This window comes from Emiliania huxleyi (genome assembly GCF_000372725.1).
Source record: "Emiliania huxleyi CCMP1516 unplaced genomic scaffold EMIHUscaffold_51, whole genome shotgun sequence".
NCBI lineage: Eukaryota > Haptophyta > Isochrysidales > Noelaerhabdaceae > Emiliania > Emiliania huxleyi.
In genome coordinates, this window is record NW_005198167.1 from 618,803 (window position 1) to 641,223 (window position 22,421).

Consider the following 22,421-nt stretch of genomic DNA (forward strand, 5'->3'; position numbering starts at 1 on the left):
CCACCAAGTCAAGCAGCCCCCTCCGCCAACGTTGCCGTAAGGGACGAAAGCGCCCTTCCAGCCGCCCCCCACCCTAAAAGGAGGCCGCCTAGAGGATGAGCGACGTGGTACGGCGCCGTCCCTCCCCCTGCTCGTCACGCCAGCCACGCCGTTCTCCCCGCCGCTACACCCCCCCCCCCCCTCCGGGCCGCCCGCCTAACCGCCGCCACACGTTCGCCGCCCTCATGTCCGCTCTCACCGCCACGTCTTGCCGCAGGTACTCACGCTGCAAGCGCGGCAGGAGGCGCTGCTTGGCGGCGCCGGCTTTGCGGCGCCCCCGACCTACCTTGTCACCTCGACGGTGGACGACCCTAGAAGCGGAAGACGTAGTCTTATCTTCCAACTAGCGCTCGAGGGGACGCGCGTTCCGCTGTACTCGACCGTATTCCGCTGTATGCACTGCATTCGTCTCCGTTGTACTCACGCGGTGCTCTGAGGACTCTGCACAATACCGTCTTCCCGCCCTGACCTCGGTGTGTCAATGACGTCTAGGCCGACGACTGCATCCCGCGCTCCGAGACGCAGCCTTACGTCAAGGCGCTCGCCGCCGCCGGCATCCCGCACGTGCACTTGCGCAAGGACTTTGGAGACCACGGCTTTGCTCTCAACGGCGGCTGGACGACTCCCTGCGTCAAGTGGCTCACGCGTGCCGTCGGGATGCGCGCTGCCCCGCCGCTGCCGCCGCCGCCGCCGCTGCCGCACCGCGTTGCCTCGAAGCCTCGCGGCCCGAACATCGGCGGCGGCGCCGCCGCCGCCGCCACAGGCGTTGCCGCCGCTGCCGCTGTCGCGGGGCCTTCGAGCGCTGCTGCGCCCGGGGCGCAGCTGACGGCCGAAAAGGTGCTGGTGGATGTGGACGCGGCCGAGGAGGCGCCTCCCGCTAGTCGCGCCTCACCGCCGCCTGCGTCGCGGCCGCCCGCCGCCGCCGCCGCCGCCGCCGCCGGCCGAGGCGCCAAGCGGGCGCGCGGCGGCGGCGGCAATGGCGGCGGCGGTGCCAAGCGACGAGGCGGCGGCGAGGCGGCGGCTTCGCGTGCCGGAGGCTCGACCGCTGCGGCCACTGCAGGCGCACCGCCCGGGGGCGGCAAAGCCGCTGCGCGACCGGACGAGCGCGAGCAGGGCTCCTGCCCGCCCCGTGGCAAGGCCAAGGCGACGCCCCCCCCCCCCCCGGGCAACACACACACACACAGCCCACCCAACTAATACCCTCCCACCACTGCCGCCGGCGGCGACGCCTACGGCGCCCTACCCCCTCTCGGTCACAGCCCGCCCTCTCGTCACCCCCTCTCGCCACAGCCCGCCCTCGCCCTCACACGCGGGGCTCGCGCCGTTGCACTGCAGGCGCGCTCCTCCGATGTGCCGCTGGCGAGGTCGCAAGGCCCCATTGCCAAGGGCCCCCCTCCAACAGCATCCCCCGCCACCGCCGCGGCCTCCTCCTCCTCTGCGCCTCCGGTCCTCGGCAGCGGTGGCGCCGCCCCGCCCGCCCCGCCGCCCGCAACGTCCAAGCAGGGCGAGTCCGCCATGCCACCGCCCGCGAGGCCCGCGAGCAAGGCCGGCCAGGTGGGCGCTAAGGCGCCGCCGCCTGCTGCCGCCGCCCCGCCGCCCACCGCGTGGTGAGTGTGGGCAGCATCGCGACGCACCCAAAAGGCGCCGATTAGCGTGAGCGACCTTTCGCAACGCGCGGGTGGTGATGGCCGGGGAGCGAAGGGGAGCTCGTGTAGCAGAGCAGCCCCGCAGCCGCGTCTGATGGCGGTGTGTGCATGTTGGAATCCGTGGGGGCGTGTGCGGCCAAATACGTCTGGCGCAGAGCGCGAGAGCCGCTTGCTGTCTTTGGCTTGCATGTTCTCTTGGGCGTCCTTTACCGTTTGGTTTTCGGTTGTGTGTTTTTGAAAGCGGCGGCAGGAGCGAGGAGGCGGGGGGTCCGAGACGAGGTAAGTGAGTCTCTCGTGTCGTGACTCGTGCGTGTCGTCGAGACACGAGAGGCCACTTCTCAAACGCTCTGGGCCGGCGCGGGGGCCCCAGAGGGTGTCCATGCGGGGGGGAGATGGGGTCCCATGGCCCGCCGCAGGCGCCGATTTTTTCGGATTGTTTTTCTTTTTTTGGCGATGTTTTACTTGTTTTCATGGGAATTCGGCGTACTTGCGGCCATGCTATCACGCCTTGCGACAGCCTGTCGGCGCAGCTGACCGTGCCATGATGCACAATTGATCACCTGCATAGCTCGCGGCCTTAGTATCAAGCATTCAGTGACGACCTGATCGTACGGCCAGTAGGAAGGTGTCCTTCCATCGTGTGCACGCTTCTGGCGCAATGCGCGTCACCTCGGATTGGCTGCTGGCACTCTCGAGGCTATGCCTACACAGCCTCGCGCGCATGGGCAGTCAAGAGGGACCACGCACCTTCTCAGGACAGCGCCGGTGCCTCTCTCTTGGACCGGCAAACTTGGTGGTATCGTGTCACCAATGTGGGACCAGTGCGGCTTCGCGCCATCGACAGCTCTGAACTGCGCCTCACCACTGACCGGGAAGGCCGCCAAGTGGGCCAGCACAGGTCGCACATTGTGGCAGCAGTCAGCAGTGCATGGCTGATAGCTAGAGCAGCAGCGTCAGGGTCGCAGGGTCGGATCGTGTCAAGCCTCTCGCCCGGCCGGCCGCGTGCAGACGTCGGCCTGTCTGCTGTCTGGAGTGATCTGTCGGCGGTCAGTACGACCGATCAGGTCGGAGTTTTCTGATGGTTGGAGGGTCTATCTCCTATCTGTATGTACTCCTCTCGAGATCTTTCCAAATCTGCCCTCTACTTAACCGTACTTAATCGGGAAGTTGGTGCTCATAGAGACTCATAGAGCCGGAGCCCCGTTTCCGCACTGCGGCGCGGCGCACGGTGCCTCCGGCGGGGGGGCCCCGCGCCGGCCCAGAGGTTGTCCCTTGGGTGGTCTGTTTTCTTTCTTTCTTTCTTTCCCTCGTTTGGCGTCCATTGGAGTTCTTTTTACCAGGCGCAACTTCCTGGTGTCGGATCACAACGGAGCAGCCCCACCCGGCACCCACTCCATGTCCATCTCCACCCCGGCGGCGGCCAGCATCGCGGCGATCGGGCAGCGCTGCTCGACAACGCGGCCGAGCACAGCCACGTCGTCTGCGGTGAGGGGCGAGCCGGCCGGCAGGTGCACCCTTGCCACGCCGCTCACACGGGTCAGCCCCGGCGGGGAAGGCGGCGGCTCGGTGATGGGCAGGTGGAGTGCGCCTGGTGGTTGGTTCAGTCGGTGGCGCTGATGGCAGCCTGAGCTGCCCGGGCGGCTTGGGTGCGTGGGCGGCAGCGGTGCGGTTGCTGATCTAGCGGCTGCGCGTTTTGCCACAGCTGCTGCTACGCAGAGAGCGAGAGGACAGTGTGTCTATCGGGAGGCGCGCCTCGCGGGTCGCGAACAGCCTCCACATCTGCGAATTCAATCGATTCGAAGCGGTTGTGCGGCCGCGCCCACAGATGGCGCGCCACGTAGTGCGCGGTCGCCACCTGGCAGCGCCGTGGATCGCAGGTCTTGGCCGCGCCGCGGCAGTGTGCATCGCTGATCTTGGCGGAGAGAGTCAGGTCAGGTGTCATGTCTCCGGTTTGCGGGCAACACCTTGCAGCCGAGCAACGACGCGAGAAGGGCTTCAATCGGCTGCGGGAGAAGAGACGGGGGTGAGCTCCGGCAGTCCGCTGAAGCGGGTCCTGTGCCGGCGCGATTAGTGCAGCCGCACCTGCGCGGCGCTGTCGCCACCGCCCATCTGCGTTGGGAGGTCAGTTTGGAGCGTGTGGCGGACGGCGCCACGGATGGTGCTCGTGCAGCCGACGCCGCCAAATGACGTCGCAACGAGGCGATAACGCATAGCGAGTGATTGCCCAGCGTCGGGAGCCGGGGACTCGTATCTAGATATTGCATATGCTGGGTGGCGGGGTTCCCTGGAGCGAGGGTATGCTCGAACTCGTTTTCTTTTTTCAATAGATTTTAGTGTCGTCATCATCTGTCTAGCGTCCACCCATACCGCGTTGGTGTCCAGTCCGAGCCTGGCTGTTCTTCACCTTTCTACCTACCTACCTATTTTACTTTCAGCCGTCGAGGATCCACGCATGACACGTCCTCAGTTATTTTGTAATTGTTCGAGGCTCTGCACACGTCGGGACGACTGGAGTGCGGCGCGATCAGCCCTGAGGTGCTGATGGAGTATAGTGGAACTGGGGGGTGCAATTATAGGGTGCCCACAGGGCCACACGGGGGCGGCTTCTTACCTGCGAAAGGAGGAATCCATGCTAGTACCGGGGCAGTCGGCTCGAGTAGGCAAGCGGGGGCCGTGAAGAGGTGAAGCGTAGCCGAGGGACAGCCGAGGTGTCGCAGCCTCTCATCAATGGACGGGGGTGGAGGGCTGTGATCCCTCCGCGTGCGGGATAGCAGCTACGAGGGACGTCGATGTCGAGGACTGCAAGTGTGGGTGGGTGGGTGGAGGAGGAGTGTGTTCATGGAATTCCACCCCGCACTCAAACGTTGAAGGACAGAACCCTGTGGCTGCTGTCGTCGCGCCCGGTGCCCACATGCACGTCTGACGCCGCACCGGAGCCGCAGGCTGTTGTCGGCGCTGGGCCCACGCACACGGCGCGACTAGTTGCACAGACTGCAGGTTGAGAGGCAAGGGCTGGCGCAGTCTGTGCGGGTGCACACGTTGGCGGCGGGCATGGGCGTGCGGATGGGCGAGGCCTACAACGCCACGTTGATTGTCCGTTGCAACGTCTAGGAACGGAGCGACGTGAATGGACCCATGTGCAAGGCGTGCTGCGACGCGACTTTAGGTGACCTTTCGGGGCCGAGGCAGGGACCTGTCCGGCAGTGCTAAAACTAGAGGAAACAGTGTAGAGGACAGGGCGAGGGACTGACTGTCCGAGGGGGGGGGGGGGGGGTGGCTTTCGAGCACAGGGGACGGCTGCTTAGTCCAATGGCGGATTATGATTGCGGCCTCGAATCACGGTCACGTCGGCGAGGACAGCGACGGCGTCGTTGGTGGAGCGCAGGGGCGAGGGCGTCGACCGACGGGCGACGCATCAGGGAACGACCGACGGGTCGAACGACGGGTCGAGCTCCCCCCTCCGCCGGTCGAGGCCGTGGTCGAGACGGTGAGCGCGGCCGAGGTCCTCGCGGGTGTGGGCTGGCGGAGTACGGCCCGAACTACCTGCTGCCGCAGGCCGCGGAGTCTAAGACGGCGCGGCGGAAGCGGCTGCGCGTGGACGCGGCGGCGAGGACGGCCGGGCACACTAGGCACGCACGTTATATGTCGAGGGGGCCTCGACAGGAGGGGGCCTGTGTCTAAATTGTGCGCCGTGGAGTGTTTATGTTCTGCATTTTTGTCGAGCATTTTTGAGCTTACCATCGATCGATGTTCATAGCAAACAAAACGTCGTCCCACCCCTAGTGCAGCAGCCCATGGCGGACAGGGCGCCCGGCAAAAACGCTCGGGCGCAGTCGCACCGCAGGCGGCGAGCGACCCCTCCGATCCCTCCGGAGGTTAGTTGAGCACCTTGTTCAGCCTCATGTTGGCTTTGCTTTTTCCTTGCGGGAGAGCTCCCGAGGTCGATGGTCCGGGAGGCTCCCGGTAGACGCCGTAGGCCGGGAAGCTGGCTACAGTCAGCTAGCACGCGTCCCCTATGCGAGTATGGGGCTCCTGCCAGTGCACCAGACTTACAGATGTGTCTTCAGAGGCGGGTTTGTGCCTAATAACGGCAGTATTGAAGACAATTGGAGAAAACGGCGCGGAACCCAGCGACGCATGCCGGCGAGGCCGATTTTCTTAAACGGTCTTAAAAGAGGGACCCCCCGTGCCTGCAATCTCTTAAATGGCAATTTGAGCCCCCAAACCTCCTCGTTTCTTAAAAGGTCTTAAAACAAATCCGGCCCTCAGAACCCTAGGGGTCCCCTAAGCAGAGGTGCCTTTCTGCACTGGGATCTTTCTTGCGATCTCGAGTCTATCAATGGGCCCTCGGCCGCGGCGCTCTCCTCCTGTGATCTGTGGTGTGTAGCGCCCTGGGGAAGTTTCCGGACCTCACGAACACGATGCTCGGCTGGGCCGTGAATAAAGCCGTATGAGACCTCACTGACCCGTCTGCGTCTCTCAGACAGCGTGGGCTGGGACACATGACAGGTGTCACAGTCATCGACTTTGATCTTTGTGTCAGTGCACACAGTTTCACAGTGCTCAGACCTCTGTGGGTGGGTACAACACACATCGAGAAAAGGGAGAGTGAGAGAGAGAGAGAGAGAGAGAGAGAGAGAGAGAGAGAGAGAGAGAGAGAGAGAGAGAGAGAGAGAGAGAGAGAGAGAGAGAGAGAGAGCTGAGAGAGAGAGAGACAGAGACAGAGATACGGGGGAAGGACCGTGAGTTGAGGAAATCGAGGGACGCGACCCACTTCGCCACGGACGGTCCCGCGCCTCGCCGCTAAGTTTGCGGCACGCCCCGCACCGTCCGCTGTGCCGCGTCTTTTGTCCGGAGTGAAAAGTCCAACGCGCTCGTCGGTGACGGCTTCCCTCAACCTGCGCCGCGCTCGGCGAACCTCGACAGCGCCTTTTCGGTGGCATGCATTTTTCTTTGCGACAGAAGCCTCTGGAGAGCAGCTCCTCTGCTGCTCACACGCTCTGCACAGATGGCACAGCTTACTGTGCGGCTGCCACAGCTGTGACAGCGATGGGCTCGCCCTCACTGGCCCTCAGTCAGTTGTGCTGCGGCTTGTGTGAGCGACACTGCTCGGCGACCCTGCCGGCACACTGTGAGACCATGGGTGTGAGGTAAAACCACGCTACCAGCGCTTGGTCACATCGGCCTGAGGTCAGATCCAAAATTGAACAGGAGAGAGAGAGAGAGAGAGAGAGAGAGAGAGAGAGAGAGAGAGAGAGAGAGAGAGAGAGAGAGAGAGAGAGAGAGAGAGAGAGACCTCAAGAACAGGCAACTCGGTTTACATTCAAGTTTACACCCTTCCCTCACTGTCTCTCAGTCTCTAGTTCGCTCAGCCGCTCATCACTCGTCGCGCGTGTAAACTACGGCGACAGCAAAGCTGCTGCTCGTCGACTCGGTCCTCATCCGCCCATCGGGGAGCAAAAATTGCCTGGCGAGGAACTGAACCGGTGCCACTTGGTGGCTGACAAGGGTACCATTGATCCACTCAGCCCACGCGGTGACGGTCATGCCAGCAGCAGAGATAGTGTGAAGCTTGCCGTCGATGTCGTTCGAGACGGCCTCGTGCAGAATTCCGCCCACAATCACCTCGGTGTCGACGTGGTCGCGTGTCATATTGATAATTCGTCGCTCCAGACCCACGCCATAGTTGACCGCCGCCAGTGCCTGACGTAGCGACCAGCCGGGCCAGCCTCCGCCGCCAACGTTGAGGAACTGGAGCATAGCGTCCATATCCCCCTCTGTAGACGTAAGTTTCCATGTGCCTGAGAAGTCCGTGTACGATGGCGACAGCGCTCGGCGGGTATTATGCGGCTCCGCGACGGGCTTGAACGGCTTCGCTGCGCTGCGGTTGGCGCCCGCTGATGAAACCAGGGCAGAGACGGTTATGAAGGTGGCCACAGCCACGGAGCGCACTGCAAGGGCGGCAATCGAGCGACGGCCCTGACGTGATCGCTCGTCGTCCGTTAACATCGCGTCTGTCAACACAGTCAGCAGCTGTCAAGCCAAGGAAAGGATGAGAGGGCAGGCTTCAAGGAGCTGGGTTCCAACTTATTCCGGGGTATGGTATGGTCTTGACTCGCGGCCCAAAGGGGTAGGGGGTATGGTCCTGCCCGCCCAAGACTAGCCCTACCATACCCCAAAGCAGGTCTGCCAGCAGGCGGGGGGGTATGGTCTTGAGCTGGCATGCGCGACCCTACCATACCATACCCCGGTGCCCGGAAAAAGTTGGAACCCTGATAGACTAACCCTCGGAGACCCGTGTTTACTTTAAGGCCCTTTCCCTGCGAACGCGCACCCCCGGGGCTAGGGCTCTCTAGCCCGTAACCCGATGCCAATCATCCGGCCCGCTGGGTGCGCTTCTTAGGACTTAGCTCCCCGGCCCTGGATGTGCGGTTAATGACTGCACTCCAAGTGCTCCAAGAGCGTGGATGTGAGGTTACCGACTCACTCCAAGTGCTCCAAGTGCAGTCATCTCCAGGGAGAGATGGGCGACGCACACGAACACAGAGGGACAGTGCGCACCCCGCCCCGCTCGCAGGGCGTGCATCACACAGGTGGACTGTCGGTGACTCCTCGGGTTTCTGGGACTCAGACAGAGGTGGTGCTAGTCGCTATTCTCAAGGAGCTGATACAAGAAGGAAGAGCGGTTTGAGTTTTTTCTCCCACTACTAATCCGAAGCCCCGGGCAATTCGCTTCCCGCACGCCGGCCCGCACGCCCCGACGCCCCAGAGGCCCCACCCGAGAGAAGTAAGACGAGGGATGGTGGTGGGTGGAACAGCAAGGCGGCGCAAGCTGGCGGAGCCGAGGAGGACGCGTGCGGTCGTTGCGTGTGGAGGCGCAGGCGCGCGCAACTTGTATTTTAGCTTCGATGTCGGAGCAAAACAAAATCGCCGGCACTCGATCACGTTCTACCCGCCGGCGAGATACGGCGAAAGGACTTGCCGGAGGAGGTGGTGGCTATGGCTTTGGACCTTTGCGAGAGGTGGCGAGCGGAGGAAGAGCGGTGTAGGCGCGTCCACGCGGCGCAGCGGCTCTCCCGCGACCCCGGCCCCTCTCATAGCCGCAGCCGTAGCCGCAGCCCCAACTGCAACTCTTGCCGCTCTTCCGTGTCGGGTTGTGACGAGGGGTGAGGGGACACGGATTGAAGATCCCTCACACCAAGATCGTGCAGGGCGGGGACACATGTCCCTAAATCCCATCTCGTCTCAGAGTTTGCCCGTTTTATTTATTTATTTACGTTCTACCCGCGCCTGCCTGTGGCGTCACGCGGGGGTAGTGCGGAGAGAACGACGCGCGCTACCCCGCGCGAGCGGGCAGCTGCGGCTCGACGATGCTCAGCTCGAGCTTGGGCTTGTGCGCCTTCTCCGTGTTGACGTGGATGCGCACGCGCACCTTGTCGAACGTGCTCAGTGAGCAGCCCGGCGCGCGGAGCGTCTCTGCCGCCTCGTCAAAGGCAAACGGGTTGCGCTCGCCGGCGCCGCAGACAAAGATGACGCCCTCGATGCCGTAACGCGGCACGAGCACCACGACGCCGTTGTCGCGCACCTTGATGACGTGCGCGTCCTCCTCCACCTCCTTCCCGCGGAAGAAGATGAGGGTGTGCAGCCCGACCGACGCGCGGCCGGCGTACTGCGCCATCGTGTGGCGGTGGTTGAGGTTGTCGGTCAGGTCCGTCATCGCGCGCGCGTCGAGCACGTCCGAACTGAGCGGCTCCCACCCGATGATGGCCGCCAGCAGCCGGTGCACCATCTGGTCCGAGTAGCGCCGGATCGGCGAGGTGAAGTGCGTGTAGATCGGGCACGCGAGGCCGTAGTGGACGTACTCGCTTGGCGGAGCGGCGCCGGAGGAGAAGTAGCGCGCCTGCTGCATCGCGCGCGTCGCCAGGATGCGCGTGAGCTGGTTGAAGTACGGGTCGTCCGGCTTGGCGCACGCGTCGAGCGAGCGGCCGAGCGCGAGCGAGGACGCGTCGTCCAGCTCAAACCCGTGCTGGCCGAGCGACCGCTTGAGCGACTCGAACGCGCCCGGCAGCGGCGGCGGGTGGCGGCGGAGCATCGCGCACTTTGGGAAGGCGGCGGTGGTCGCGGCGGCGACGGAGCAGTTGGCGAGGAGCATGAACTCCTCCACCATCGAGTTCGCGTCCTTGTGCTTGTAGATGCCCACGTCGGTCGGGTCAGACGTCTCGGAGTCGAGCACGAAACGGACCTTCCCGCAGCGGCACGGGGGTGTGGGACGGTCGGGGGGGGGGGGGGGAAGGGGGGGGGAGGGGGTAGGACGGCGGGGCGATTGTCGTTGCGGGCGGGGCGTCGAGAGGGAGGCGGCGGCGTGGGAACGGAGGGAGTGAACAGGGAGCGTCGCATATGCTACCAGGTCACGGTCTGGGTTCGGGACGTATTCACAGCAGTGCGGGGGAAGGGGACCCCTACCCCTGGAGTGTGAGTGTGGATTCTTTTTTCGGCATATGTCTCTCTCAGTCTTCTGCACACCTCGGGCGAGCCGAGCACGAGGGCGCCCGCGGCCATGCGCCGCGCCTTGAGCTGCTTGGCGAGCGTGTTGAGGATGCGGAGTGAGGCCGTCAGCGGGTCGTCGAGCCGCGTGTCGTCGAGCCGCGCCTGCGCCTCGTCGTACGACAGGGCGCCTGCCGAGCGGATCACCGTCTTCTCGTACCGCGAGGAGAGGATGTTGGCCTCGGCGTCAACCTCCCAGATGCAGGAGAAGGCGAGCCGGTCCACCTGGGCGCACCGTACAGCGGTGGAGCTGGCCGCGGCGCAAAGGCGGGCGGAGCGACCCCCCCCCCCCCCCCCCGACAACCACCACCACCATTACCACCGCCAAACACACACCTTTTCATGCAGCGAGCAGAGGTCCTCGCCCAGCCTCTTCGGGACCATGTCGATTCTCTTGTTGACGAGGTAGACGGTCGTCCCACGCGCCGCCGCCTCGGCGTCGATCGCCGTGCCACCCTTGATGAAGTGGCCCACGTCGGCGATGTGCACCCCCACCTCGTACTTGCCCGGCGCGAGCTCGTACGCGTGCAGCGCGTCGTCGATGTCGACGCAGCCGGGCGGGTCGACCGAGCAGACGAGCACCTTGCCCGAGGGCCCGCCGTCGCGCAGGTCGAGCCGGCGCGCGATCTCCGCCTCGGGGATGGTCCACCCTTTGGCAGGGAGGCAAGCCTGCACCTGCGGCGAGAACGGCGCGCAATTCACCTCGTGCTCGATCAGGATCGCCTAGGGGAGGTGCGCCGGACAACGTGTCAGGGCCGTGCCCTGGACACGGCCAAGAGCGGTGCTCGACCAAGGCGGCCTCCGACTCGGCCTCCTTGTCGCCGACAGCCCCGAGGGTGCGCACGTAGTGCCCGGTCGGGAAGCGATGACCCGCCTACCCGGGGAAGACGCAGCCTCAGGGCGGGATTACGGTACTGCGCAGAGTACGCGTGAATACACGGGGCTACGAGTACAGCGAATACCGCGGACTGCGTGCCCTCTCGAGCGCCAGGTGGAAGACAAGAGCACGGATTTCCGCCTCTAGGGGGACCCGCGTCCCACAAGTCGACCGAGACTAGGATGAGCTTGCCGCGCAGCATTTCCGCCTGCCGCGTCGTCAGGTTGATCTTTGGGATGCGCGTGTCGAGCGGCTCTGCCAGGTACCTGCACAGCAAGGCGCGGGGCTCGCGGGGCCCCCTCGAGCGGGGCGGGCTGGGGACGTTCGGATCCGGCGCAAGCGGCGCCGGGGTGGCGATGGCGGGGTTGTGGATGGTGTGCCGCGCCCCCGAATGGCTCTCGGAAGTGTGCGGGGTGGAAGGGGGGGGGGGGGTTCTGGGGGGTGAGCGTGAGGCTGCAGCGGAGAGGGGTGGCGGGGGGCGTGGCCGTGACGGCATCGGGGCTCCGAGAGCCATAACGGCTCGGCGCAAGGGCGAGGGCCGGAGCAGCGCACGCGGGTGAGAGAGGCGGGCTGCGTGTAGCGGGCTGCGCCACCCCGCGCGAGCGTGTCTCCCCGTCGGTCCATCTAGCGGCTCATACTGCGACCCCATCGCCGAGTCCGGATCGAGGACGCACGCATACGGCCTCCACGCGCGCCTGCGCGGGCGCGGATGCCTCGAGGTTGCGCTTCAGCTCGGGATTCTCGGAAGAGTCTCGGAAGAGTCTCGGAAGAGTCTCGGAAGAGTCTCGGGAGTGTCTCGGGGGTGACTCTCGTGAACGCGTAGGGGAGTGTGCATGCAGGGAGTGTGCGCAGGGCGTGTCTCGCGCCTCACGATACCGACCACCACGCCGCTCGGCCGCGCGCCGCCGCCGCCGCCGCGCATCGCCGGCTCAGCGGTGTCGGCCCCCATCTCTGGCACCACCTGCGCGCCATCGAGCCGGTCCGTCTGCACCAAATCGTCGTCGTCCTCCTCCTCCTCCTCCTGGTCGCCGCCGCCCGCCGCCCCCGCCCCGTCACCACCCGCGCCGCTGCCCACCGCCGCGCCGCCGCCGCCGCGCCGCCTGCGTCCGCTCGCGTCGCGCCCGCCCAATCGCTCCGCGGAGCCCCACTGCGCGCGCGGCAGCAGCCGCACCACCACCGTGTCGCCCTCGACACCGCGGTTCATCGCCTTTTGCGGGTACGAGCCGGAGATCTGGGGAGATCTGGGGAGATCTGGGGAGATCTGGGGAGATCGCACGCGGGGCATGACTTCGAGAGAATCGCCTCTCGGCCACTCCGGGGGCGCATCTCGACTCGTCTCCACCTGCCGCGACGGGAGCAGCACGTCGGACGAGTCCTCCAGCGAGCGCACGCCGACGAAGCCGCGCGACGGGTTGTGCCGGGAGACGCGCAGCTTGCCCTGGTGCAGCTCGCCCGCCTGGATCCCGCGGGTGATCTCCGACATGGACAAGTGCGCGGCATAACGCACGCCGCCCTTGCGCCGCCCGCCGCCCTCCCCGCCGCCCTCCCCGCCGCCCTCCCCCGCCTCCTCGTCTTCCCCCGCCGCGAGCAAATCCTGCAATCGAGCCGCGTCGGGCAGCGACCGGACGTAAGCATGCACCGTCTGCGCGCGCAGGCCCTCCGCCTTGGCCTTGCGCAAGTTGTCCGCGTCGTTGGTCAGCAGCAGCACCTGCGCAGCCCCGTCCAGCTGCGCCGCGTACCACGCCGTCGCGACGCGAATGGCGCGGTCGTTGCGGTCGTTTGGCGATTCGCCGGGCTCGCGCTGCGTGTACGTCTCGCGGTGGAACTCGTTGGAGAAGACTGCGGGTGGGAAAGGCGGTGGTGGCGGCGGTGAGCGGCAGCGGTGACGCGGGCTGCTGGTGTCGCGTGTGCACAGCGTGGGGGCGAGGGCCAGAGGACGCACCGATGAACCGGCGCGACGCGTCGTCGATGAGCGCGCGCAGCCGCTTGTGCACGCTCACCTTGTTGTGTCGGACCTCGTCAACGACCGTCTGCAGCACGATGACGTCGCGCACACTGGCCCTCTCGAGCAGGTCAATCTGGTGCAGCACCACGTTCGTGTCAAGCACGATGTAGGTGCTGCCCAGGAGCCGCGGCTCGAGCGAGAGGTCATCGAGGTGCGGCGAGCCTGTCGGAAGGTCGTCGCGGAGGTAGAGCTGCCTCACAAAGGTGCGGACCTGGCCGCGGCGCGTCCGCTTGACGAAGACGCGGTTCACGGCTCCGAGGGACTGGCCGACCGAGGACATTGGGGAAGCCTGGGGCGGCAGGCTGAGGCAGGCGCGAGGCAGGCTGAGGCAGGCGCGAGGCAGGCGCGCTGGGGTTGATGCTTCGAAAGAAACAGCTAAGCTCAACGACAACGCCACTTGGCTTAGATCTAACCTTGGGCCGATGGTGCGCGGCCAGCGAGTCCTGGTGGAGCCGAGCTGGAGTAACGGGCCTCATCAACCGATGGGCGTTGCCCCGGACGTCCCAATTTTGTTCGTCAGCGTCGCACACGCCAGTGCGGCGCGGGCGATGCTTAGGCCTTAGGGAGGAACGGATCGAGGGGTGGTGTGGTTGGTCCATCTGCATGGACCCAGGCGCCTACGATGTTGCGGCGGACCCCCCGACGCCACGGACGGTCGGAGCCGCCGAGCTGATGGCGGGGGGAGGCCGACAGCCGGAGGTGAGGGACGGGACCACCGGACCAGCCGCCGCTGGGGGGGTGCAGGCGGAAAGGTGTGGCAGCGGGACGGCGCCAAAGAGGCAGCGACCTCTGACAGCTGACGAGCGGGGGACGACACCGGCATACCCGTGTGCACGGGCCAACTCGGCCTCGGAGGCGTATTGCCAGTCGTGTGAGATGAGACTGGTGCAGATCGGGGAGACATTCTGCCAAGAATGCAGACCCGCCGAAGCCAGCCCCTTCAGCCGCCGCCTGGTATGCTGTGGAGCAGGCCAGGAAGTCCCGGAGGGGTATGAGCCGAAGGACGTGTCGCGTGGCACGTCTTTTGGCAACCCAGTAGCGCTACCTTACGGCACGCACAACAGAACGGCGTATGGGACGGCAGTGGAGGCCTTTGACACGATCTGCGAGTACGTGACGGAGAACGCGGTGGGGGGGGAGGTCGCATGCGTAACGACGCTGCTAGAGATGCCTTTCGGGGCCCAGAGATAAAACTTCTGATGCCATGCGTGACCTAGTAGTGTCCCCAGCTATGGGCGTGTCCACGTTGGAGCCAGGTGTGGTGTGGGCGCGAGAATAGCTCCGCCGTTCATGGAGGCAACCGATACGAGTCGACTGGTGTGTGTCGTCGTGGTTTCGTATCAAGAATACTCACACTCACACCGCGTGCTAGCTCCAAGGTTGGTTTCGAACAAATATTAAAAACGAGAAACCGACGTGCGACGAGTGTCATCCAGCCTATCTGTCGTCTGTGCTCTGATGTTGTGGCCCACCCAATGGACCTAGTCCCCGCCTCGCCTCATGACTCGGCTTTTTTAGCAATACCAAACAAACTCATTTGTTTGTGACTCGGTGGTCGCCCTCTCGCTCTCGCCCCACGTCATACCACGCCATGCACTCCACCGCCCTGCTGCCCTGTTCGCTGCCGATCGCCACCGCTCCCAGCCGGGTCGCGCCGCCGCCCGACCCGACGGCGGCGGCGATGCGCGCCTCACGGCCGTCGCACGGAAGCGCCGAGAGCAGCTGCACCGCGAACGCGCGCGCTGGGGGCGCCTCTGCGAGGCCTAGGCTATCGCGCAATGCCGTGGAGGCGGCCTGCTCGCCCAGAATGCACGCCGCGCCCCCGTGCAGGGAGCCGATCATGTTGGCCAGCGCGGGCGAGAGCGGCGTGGAGTAATCGCAGCTGAAGGCGGCGTCTGGCAACAACGAGGAAACGCCGCCGCTAGCGCTGAGCGCAGCTAGCGGCGGGAAGAGGTCGGCTCGTCGCGTTGGCTGCAGCGGCGGCGGCGCGATCGGTCGGCTGGCGAGCCAGTTGTACGCGATCGGCTGGACGAGCGGGTAGACCGCGGGGTGGCCGCCGAGCTGGAGAAGTGACCCGAGTGCGGCCGAGCTGCCCGGAAACTTGAGGGCCTTGCAGTGGCGACCGACCGCGAGAAGATCACGCGGCTCGCCGTCGCCGCTCCAGATCTCCAGCTCGAGGTAGCCGAGGGTGCGGCCGAGCTTGAGCGGCCGCGTCACAAAGTGGAGCGCCTTGCCGGCGTCACAAAGTGCACTCCCGACGAGCCTTCCGCTGAGCGAGATGCTGACTCCGGGGCGGTGCCTGGCGTCCCAAGGCGCCATGCCTCCGTACGTGGAGATTTCGTCGTGCAGCGCGAGCGCAGTCGCAAGGCAGAGCGTGCCGTCGGCCCGCACGCTCCAATCAGGTAGAGGTAGCGAGAGGACAGACTGCTCCTTGTCGAGCTGGCGGAAGCGGAGGCCGCCGCCGTCAAGCGGAAGCGTGAGGCCGAGGAGAGTGCCAAACGAGCCGACGCGTGTCGTAGCGAGCCAGAGGGTCTCGGCAACGGCGCGGAGGCCTCGGTCAACCATCGGGCATGCCATCGCAGCCACCTCGAAAGAGCAAAGTCGTTCCGGCAAGGGCCAGGCAAGGGCCAGGCAAGGGCCGGCAAGGGCCAGGAGGCAAGGGCCAGGAGCCACGTCGAAATCGATCGAAAGTGTCGGCCTGGGTGCTTGGGAGTGGGCGAAAAGAACCCGGGCCGTCAGAGCCGACGAAGGTGGGGCGAAGAGGCCGCCTCCGAAGAAGAGACACCAAAAACGACTGCAGAGGCAGTGGGGCGACGCCCGGGAAGCGAGCAAGAGGCCGAACCAGACCGAAAGTTCACCCTGACGGGCGGGGGACGGGGCCCTGGGGAGCCGGGCGATGTACACATTAGGCAGTCGTGTATGTACGTGACGTGTGGTGTCGCGTCTGTGTCCACTAGCTCCGAGTATAGAGGGGGCGTTCTGCAGTTAAGGGGAAACCCGGTACACGGAGCCCTCTCGGAGAACCGTGTTTACTTTACGGCCCTTTCCCTGCGAACGCGCACCCCCCCCTAGGGGTCAGGGCTCTCTAGCCCGTAGCCCGATGCCGATCATCCGGCCCGCTGGGTGCGCTTCTTAGCTCCCCGGCCCTGGATGTGAGGTTAATGACTGCACTCCAAGTGCTCCAAGTGCTCCTCAGAAGCCGTCGCCCCCACCACAGGAGCAGTCACACCACTCCCACAGAAAAGAATTTTGCAAACTCTCCCTCGCACGACATTGGGCACGGGACTCCCACTGGCGCACAACACTGGCACTAACACAGGTATTACACCACGGGAGCCGCCAGCGACTCCTGCGAGGGCGGCGAGGCACTTAGCTCCGTGCACTCGACCGCCCTCGCCGCAGGCAAGCTCATTCACAATCTGCTCTGCGATGGCCGTGTGTGTGAAGAACGAAGGACTGAGATACACTGCTTCTGCAGCCCTAGCCAATTCTTGGTGGTCCAAGTCACCTCATCGAGGTACTGGGCCCGCGTCAGCTTGTTCTGCAGCACGTTCGCCGCCTTCCAGAGGATCTCGCCGACCCCCTTCCCGAACCCACCGCGACGACTCGAACAGCAGCAGCTGCACGTCGACGTCCTTGTCCTCCCTCTGGCGTAGCGATACTCGCCGCCGTAGGACGGTATGCGGCGGGCGCCGCCCACCACCCGTCCCTCGAACCCGTCCCCCCCTAGTATGCCAGCGACCCGTCCCCTGCCCCCTCTCGCCCTTGCTCTTCCTCTCCGCAGAAAAGAGTTTTACAACAATCAACTCTCTCACACAGCAGAAAAGAATTTTACAAACAAGCTCCCCTCTCTACGACACTAGGCACGGGACTGGCGCGCACTGGCACTGGCACTAACACAGGCACGCCGGAGAAAAGAATTTCAACCAAACTCCCCCGCACAGCACTGGGCACGGGACTGGCGATTTACCAACCAAGGCGGTCGCACAGCACGATTCACACGACAGACCTACAAAAGGCGTTGACAAGGCGCGGGCGACGGGTTTCAGAAGAAAAGACACGCAAGAGTCAAAGAGACTCAAGGCGGCGGCGGCCCCAGCACCTTATTTCTGCTTTCTGCGATTGCGAGAGAGGGAGAGAGGTAAGACGCGAGCAGCTTGTTCAAATCCTGATGGAAGATGCCCCGCGGAAGCCTTCTTTGTTTGTGTTCGGTTGCCTTCAGAAGCCAAGACACGTGCCCCTCACAGGGGGAAGGACGATAGATATGCGCAGGACAGCCTGCTGCTCTTGCTAGCACCCACTCATCATCACGGAGTCGACGAGGCGCCCCAGAGAGAGAGAGAGAGAGAGGGGCTGCCATCGCCGAAGCTGTGCCTAAGCATAACTCCCCAACCCGCAGCGGCCCAGGGGGCCATGGGGGCAGCCTGCCGGACCGCCGCCGCACGGCACTAAATACAAAGAAGATTCTTTTTCAATCACACGAGCGCGGACCACCCGACGAGGTGACTTGGACCACCAAGAGTTGGCTAGGGCTGCAGAAGCAGCGTATCTCTCACTCACTGGTTCTTCACACGGCCAGCATCGCAGCAGAGCAGATTGTGAATGAGCTTGCCTGCGGCGAGGGCGGTCGATGGAGCCAATTGCAAAAAGAAAAAAGCTCCCTGAACGCGCAAATTCTTTTTTCGACCTGCCCGCCTTCCCGCGAGTCCACATGACCTTCTCGGCGTCGTGGGCCGCGCGTGCGCGGAAGCCCCCGTCCGTGCCAAAGTCCAAGTCAGAGGACAACTCCGACTCGGACGAGTCCAAGTCGGAGGCCGGCGACGAGGCGCGGGCGCACATCTCGCCGGTGCCGCCCGGACTGCTCGCGTCGGTGGTCGTGTTTGGCGCGGACGGCGACCTTGCGTCGAAGAAGATCCTGCCGACGCTCTTCAATCTCTGGCGGCGCAAGCTCGTGCCGCGCGACCTCCTCGTCTTTGGGTGTGCCGCTCCCCACACCTCACGCTCGTCGCTGCCAACCTCCATTGCTCCCGCCTCCGCCGCCGCCGCCCTCTCGCCGCCGCGCACCCTCACCGCCGCCACCCTGACGGCCGCCGCCCTCTCAGCCGCCGCCCCCGCCGCCGCAACATGCCACCGCCGCTGAGATCACCGCTATGGCTGTGCACGGCGTCAGGTTCGCGCGTGCGCCGATGACGACCGAGACCTTCCGCAAGCACATCTTCAAGTGCGTTTACCACCCGTCGCAGCCGCAGGGCGACCGGAAGGAGTTTCTGCAGCGCTGCCACTACCAGTCTGGCCAGTTTGACGAGCCAGAGGCGATGGAGGCGCTGCTGAGGCAACGGGAGGAGGCGGTGGCGCGGAGTGCAGGTGGTGGCGCATGACGCGTCGGCGGCGTGGCCCGTAGGCAGATCGAGGAGCAGGAGGCGGCGCGACTCGCAGCGAGGCAGCAGCCCGCAGGCAGCCGGCCACAAGCACTCCACTTTCAGGACCGGCGGCCGGCGTCGGCGTCGTTCGATGCCGTCGGCGCGGCGGCCGAGGCGGGCGTGCCGGAGGAGCAGGTGCGGCTGTACTACATGGCCGTCCCTCCCTTCCTCTACGCCTCCATCTGCGGTGCTCTCCGCTCTGGCCGCCGCGCCGACGCTGCTGCCGCCGCCGGCGCCGCCTCTGCTGGCGACTTCGCTGCGCTGTCCCTCGCCGAGGGTGCGAGCGATGCGGGCGGCGCAGAGGGCGACAAGGCTACCGCGGCCGCAAACGGATGTGGCGTCGCCGCTGGTATTGGCAACGGCGGCGGCAACGGCGGCGGTCGGGTGGTGCTGCCGATGCCGCGACTCGAGGAGCGATTTGTGCTGGAGAAGCCATTTGGCAAGGACGGCGCCTTGTGACGGCAACGGAGCGCGAGGTGGGCGCATCGGGGGACGCGTCCGCGGCACGTCCGTAGGACACGGCTTCGTGCCAGCAGATGGTGCGCGAGTTGTCGATGCTGCGGGAGGACGAGATCTTCCGAATCGATCACTACCTTGGCAAGGTGCGAGATCTTGGGAGATCCAGCCAAGATCTAGCTGAGATCCAACTGGGGTCAAAGCCGAAACGGAGTCGAAGTCGAGCCGGGAGCAGAGACAGCGAGCGGTTTCAGGGCCGGTTTGACACTACTTCCAAGCTGCGCATACAGACGATTGCCTCTCCCCAATTTCGCAGGAGCTGGTGATGAATCTGCTCGTGCTGCGTTTTGCCAACGTCTGCTTCCAGGGCATCTGGAACCGGCAGTACATCAAGAACGTGCAGGTCATCTTCAAGGAGGACTTCGGGACGCAGGGGCGCGTGGGCCGTTTTGACGAGCACAGACCGGTAGAGAGCTCTTCACACTCCACACGCGGCGAACAGGCGCGGCGGCTACTTTGACGAGTATGGCATCATCCGCGACGTGCTGCAGAACCATTTGCTGCAGGCGAGAGCAAGACAAGGGGGGAGAGGGGGGGGGGGGGGGAGCGGGCGAAAAACAAAAGCGGGGTGGGTGGGTAGCGCGAGCGAGAGGTGTGCGACACCTCTGCCACCAGGTGATGGCATTGGTGGCGATGGAGCAGCCGCTCTCCTTCTCCGCCGGCGACATCCGCGCCGAGAAGCTCAAGGTGCGATCTAGCCGCGACCTAGCCGCGTTATCGCCGCGATCAGCAGAGGTGCGACCTCGGGTGATCTCGTGTGATCTCGTGTGATCTCGGGTGACCTCGTGTGACCTCGGGTGACCTCGGGTGACCTCGTGCGACCTCGTGTGACCTCGGGTGACCTCGTGCCCGACGCCGCGCCGACAAGCGCAGGCGGGCGTGTGTTGCGCGCTGCCGGTCACGTCGGTCCGCGTCCATGACACGTCCAACACGCCCCCGTCAGGTGCTCAAGTGCGTGCAGCCGCTTACCCTCGACACGCTCTGCACCGGCCAGTACGTCCGCTGCGGCAACTCGCCCGGGTACCTCGAGGAGCCGACCGTCGTGGACAAGCAGAGCCGCACCGAGACCTTCGCCGCCGCCGTGCTGCATGTGCACAACCCTCGGTGGGAGGGCGTGCCCTTCGTGCTCAAGGTGTGCCCCCCCCCCCCACCTCGACGCCCACCCGCGCTCCATTCTGGACGCCTCGACCTCCCGCCCCCAACTTTCGGCGGCCCAGTCAACCGGCGCCTGTGCCCCTTGCCCCCCACCCAAGGCGGGCAAGGCACTCACGGACCGCAAGGCAGAGGTGCGGATCCAGTTCCACAACGTGCCAGGCGTCATCTCGGACCTCGCCAACTCGTGCCCGGGCGGGCGAGCGCCGCGCGGGGAAGATGGCGCCTCCGCGGAGTGGCGGGGCCGCCTTGAGCGGTTTCCGTGACCTCTTGCCCGCAGGCTCCCCGCCAACGAGCTCGTCGTGCGGCTGCAGCCCGAGGAGACTATCTACTGGAAGGTGCAGAACAAGGTGCCTGGTCTCGGTTTCGAGACCAATCAGATCCGGATGGACTTGCTGTACGCCACAAAGTTTCAGCAGCGCAAGCTGCCAGAGGCGCGCGCGGCGGCGGTAGCGCTCCTCTGCGTGCAGTAGTGACGCGAGTGCCACGCCCGCGGCGTGATTGACGTAGGCGTACGAGCGGTTGCTCCTCGACGTCCTCGCGGGGCAGGTCCTTGAGTGCCCTTGCCGCACCGAGAGCGTGGGTGATGTCCGAGATGGCACGGGATGACCCGAAGCCCTTGTGGCGCAGTCGTCGAATTTTGTGTCCGCCGAGGAGCTCATCCATTCTTGGGCCATCTTCACGCCGGTGCTGCACCAGCTGCGCGAGGAGAAGGTGGTGCCCGAGCCATACCCATACGGGTCTCGCGGCCCGCCCGGCGCCGACGAGCTCGCTTCTCGTTTCGGCACCGCAGCCTCCAAGCCACACATTGCACGCTGCACACTCACACCGCACACCCACACTATACACCGCACCCTACCCGCGCGCTGCCTCTGGCGCCACTACGCCTTGCACTGCACGCCACAGGGATGCAGAAGTTTGGCGGCGGGCTCCACACGGCCATCGACGCGCGCGTTACCACGGCAGCCCCGAAGCGGGACGCGCCACCGACGGCGGAGGTGGCGAGCGCGATGCTCGCTCTCGAGGGCAGGCACGGGGCGCCGCGCAAGCCCTCCTCCTTCACGAACGGCTAGGAAGTCGCGCTTGGGGGTGCCGCCGGCTGCCGGTGCTGGTTGCGCACAGGGACGAGAGCGTTGGGGGTGGGGTCCAGGGAACCCAGTCCCTCGAGTCCTCGAGGACCTGGTCCGTTCATTCTTGAGGTCTCGATACACTGGCGTACGTTCGTGTCCTTGGACATTACACAAAAGTAATATATCTTTACAACACCCGGACGTGAGAACTGAGATTTAGGAGCAGCAGCCAGCAGGGACCCGGTGGAGGGACCATGTGGGAAGACACGGCTAGAGTAGTCCGGGTAGTGCTATAGTCCTCCAAGCTCCATATCGGGAGGACGACCCCGGCTAGTCGCCGACCACACCTCCACAAAGAACCCTGCACAAAGATCGCAAGGGCGCGGGGACCTGTTCCTTTTGACCCACATCTCCTAGTAGAGGTGTTCGTTTTTATTTATTTACCCGGACGTGCTCCACCCCGCGCACGCCTCTTCCGACAGGGTGATGGATCGAGGTGATGGAAGGGTCGACGCACCCCCGGACTAGCGCAAGGGCAGCGAGAGTGGCGGCAGGAGCAGCAAGAGCGCGCGAGGCTACTACAAACAGATAGACGGTATCAAGTACGACCGTGCGCTGCTCGAATGCGCCGATGAGCTGGCTTCAGCGAACAGCGGTGTGCACGTTGTCGAGGCGGTGTGCCACGTACGAATGGTGGCTGTAAGCGTACACTCGATTTCTATAGGCAAGCTCGACGCGGAGGCGGTGGAGCGCCTCATCGAGGAGGCGCGCGACGGACCGGATGGCGTCACCGCTTGCGAGGCGGCGACACTGGCGTTCATCGCGGAGACATATAGCCTCAGCCCCAGCAGCAAGAAGGCGCTCAGCAAGGAGGCTACCGCGGCAGGCGGCTCGGCGAAGGGCGCACGCTCGACGCGGGGCGCTAGCGCGAGCACGGCGAAGAGCGCGAGCAAGCGGAGTGCGACGTCGGCATCGGCCATCGGAAGCAGCAAGCAGAGCAAGCCGTCCGCCGGATCGACGCCCGGCTCCTCTCGAGCAGCCCGGGTCGCAGCAAGGGCCGCAGCTTTAGAGGACGGCGAAGACTACTACGATGAGGAGGCAGAGTACCCTCCTGGCACGGCGGACACGGGAGCGGAAGATAGCAGCGCACCG

At 65.3% G+C, this 22,421-nt stretch overlaps 6 protein-coding genes across 6 annotated transcripts in view; 2 read left to right on the top strand and 4 right to left on the bottom strand.

The window, feature by feature from the left end:
• Window positions 1-1,650, top strand: part of EMIHUDRAFT_451874 (hypothetical protein) — a gene marked incomplete at its 3' end in the record, with an annotated part of 5,001 nt that extends 3,351 nt beyond the window's left edge. Inside the window, exons 8-10 of the mRNA XM_005766521.1 lie at window positions 257-340; window positions 532-674; window positions 1,572-1,650. Of these exons, the coding sequence (XP_005766578.1) occupies window positions 257-340; window positions 532-674; window positions 1,572-1,650 (306 nt within the window). The remainder of the gene's footprint in view (window positions 1-256; window positions 341-531; window positions 675-1,571) is intronic.
• A 1,396-nt stretch (window positions 1,651-3,046) lies between these two features.
• On the bottom strand, window positions 3,047-3,896 carry EMIHUDRAFT_212183 (OsmC-like protein; the record flags this gene model as incomplete). Its single annotated transcript, XM_005766522.1, has 4 exons — window positions 3,047-3,298; window positions 3,454-3,540; window positions 3,650-3,688; window positions 3,768-3,896. The coding sequence occupies 4 exons, from the start codon at window positions 3,894-3,896 to the stop codon at window positions 3,047-3,049; spliced, it is 507 nt and encodes a 168-aa protein (XP_005766579.1).
• A 2,952-nt stretch (window positions 3,897-6,848) lies between these two features.
• EMIHUDRAFT_437001 (hypothetical protein) lies at window positions 6,849-7,750 on the bottom strand. The gene has a single exon (XM_005766523.1). It carries the CDS (start codon window positions 7,692-7,694, stop codon window positions 7,065-7,067), a length of 630 nt encoding a protein of 209 aa, XP_005766580.1. The 5' UTR covers window positions 7,695-7,750; the 3' UTR covers window positions 6,849-7,064.
• Window positions 7,751-8,582: 832 nt separating this feature from the next.
• Window positions 8,583-13,391, bottom strand: EMIHUDRAFT_451876 (exosome complex exonuclease; the record flags this gene model as incomplete). Its single annotated transcript, XM_005766524.1, has 11 exons — window positions 8,583-8,641; window positions 8,976-9,927; window positions 10,209-10,454; window positions 10,566-10,952; window positions 11,020-11,103; window positions 11,279-11,372; window positions 11,745-11,801; window positions 12,255-12,337; window positions 12,449-12,562; window positions 12,746-12,945; window positions 13,049-13,391. The coding sequence occupies 10 exons, from the start codon at window positions 13,389-13,391 to the stop codon at window positions 9,022-9,024; spliced, it is 2,514 nt and encodes an 837-aa protein (XP_005766581.1). The 3' UTR covers window positions 8,583-8,641; window positions 8,976-9,021.
• Window positions 13,392-14,644: 1,253 nt separating this feature from the next.
• On the bottom strand, window positions 14,645-15,688 carry EMIHUDRAFT_212187 (hypothetical protein; the record flags this gene model as incomplete). The annotated part of the gene is made up of 1 exon (XM_005766525.1): window positions 14,645-15,688. The coding sequence occupies one exon, from the start codon at window positions 15,686-15,688 to the stop codon at window positions 14,645-14,647; it is 1,044 nt and encodes a 347-aa protein (XP_005766582.1).
• Window positions 15,689-17,978: 2,290 nt separating this feature from the next.
• On the top strand, window positions 17,979-20,979 carry G6PDH1 (glucose-6-phosphate dehydrogenase; the record flags this gene model as incomplete). The annotated part of the gene is made up of 11 exons (XM_005766545.1): window positions 17,979-18,088; window positions 18,282-18,459; window positions 18,529-18,666; window positions 19,047-19,133; window positions 19,304-19,426; window positions 19,612-19,734; window positions 19,991-20,179; window positions 20,301-20,386; window positions 20,480-20,648; window positions 20,710-20,748; window positions 20,830-20,979. Coding segments are annotated over 11 exons (1,392 nt in total), but the record flags the coding sequence as incomplete, so codon positions are not given.
• Window positions 20,980-22,421: the final 1,442 nt, after the last annotated feature.

Coding starts and splice junctions, on each gene's coding strand:
- EMIHUDRAFT_437001 (XM_005766523.1), bottom strand. CDS start 7,694: ATGTTAACGGACGACGAGCGATCACGTCAGGGCCGTCGCTCGATTGCC.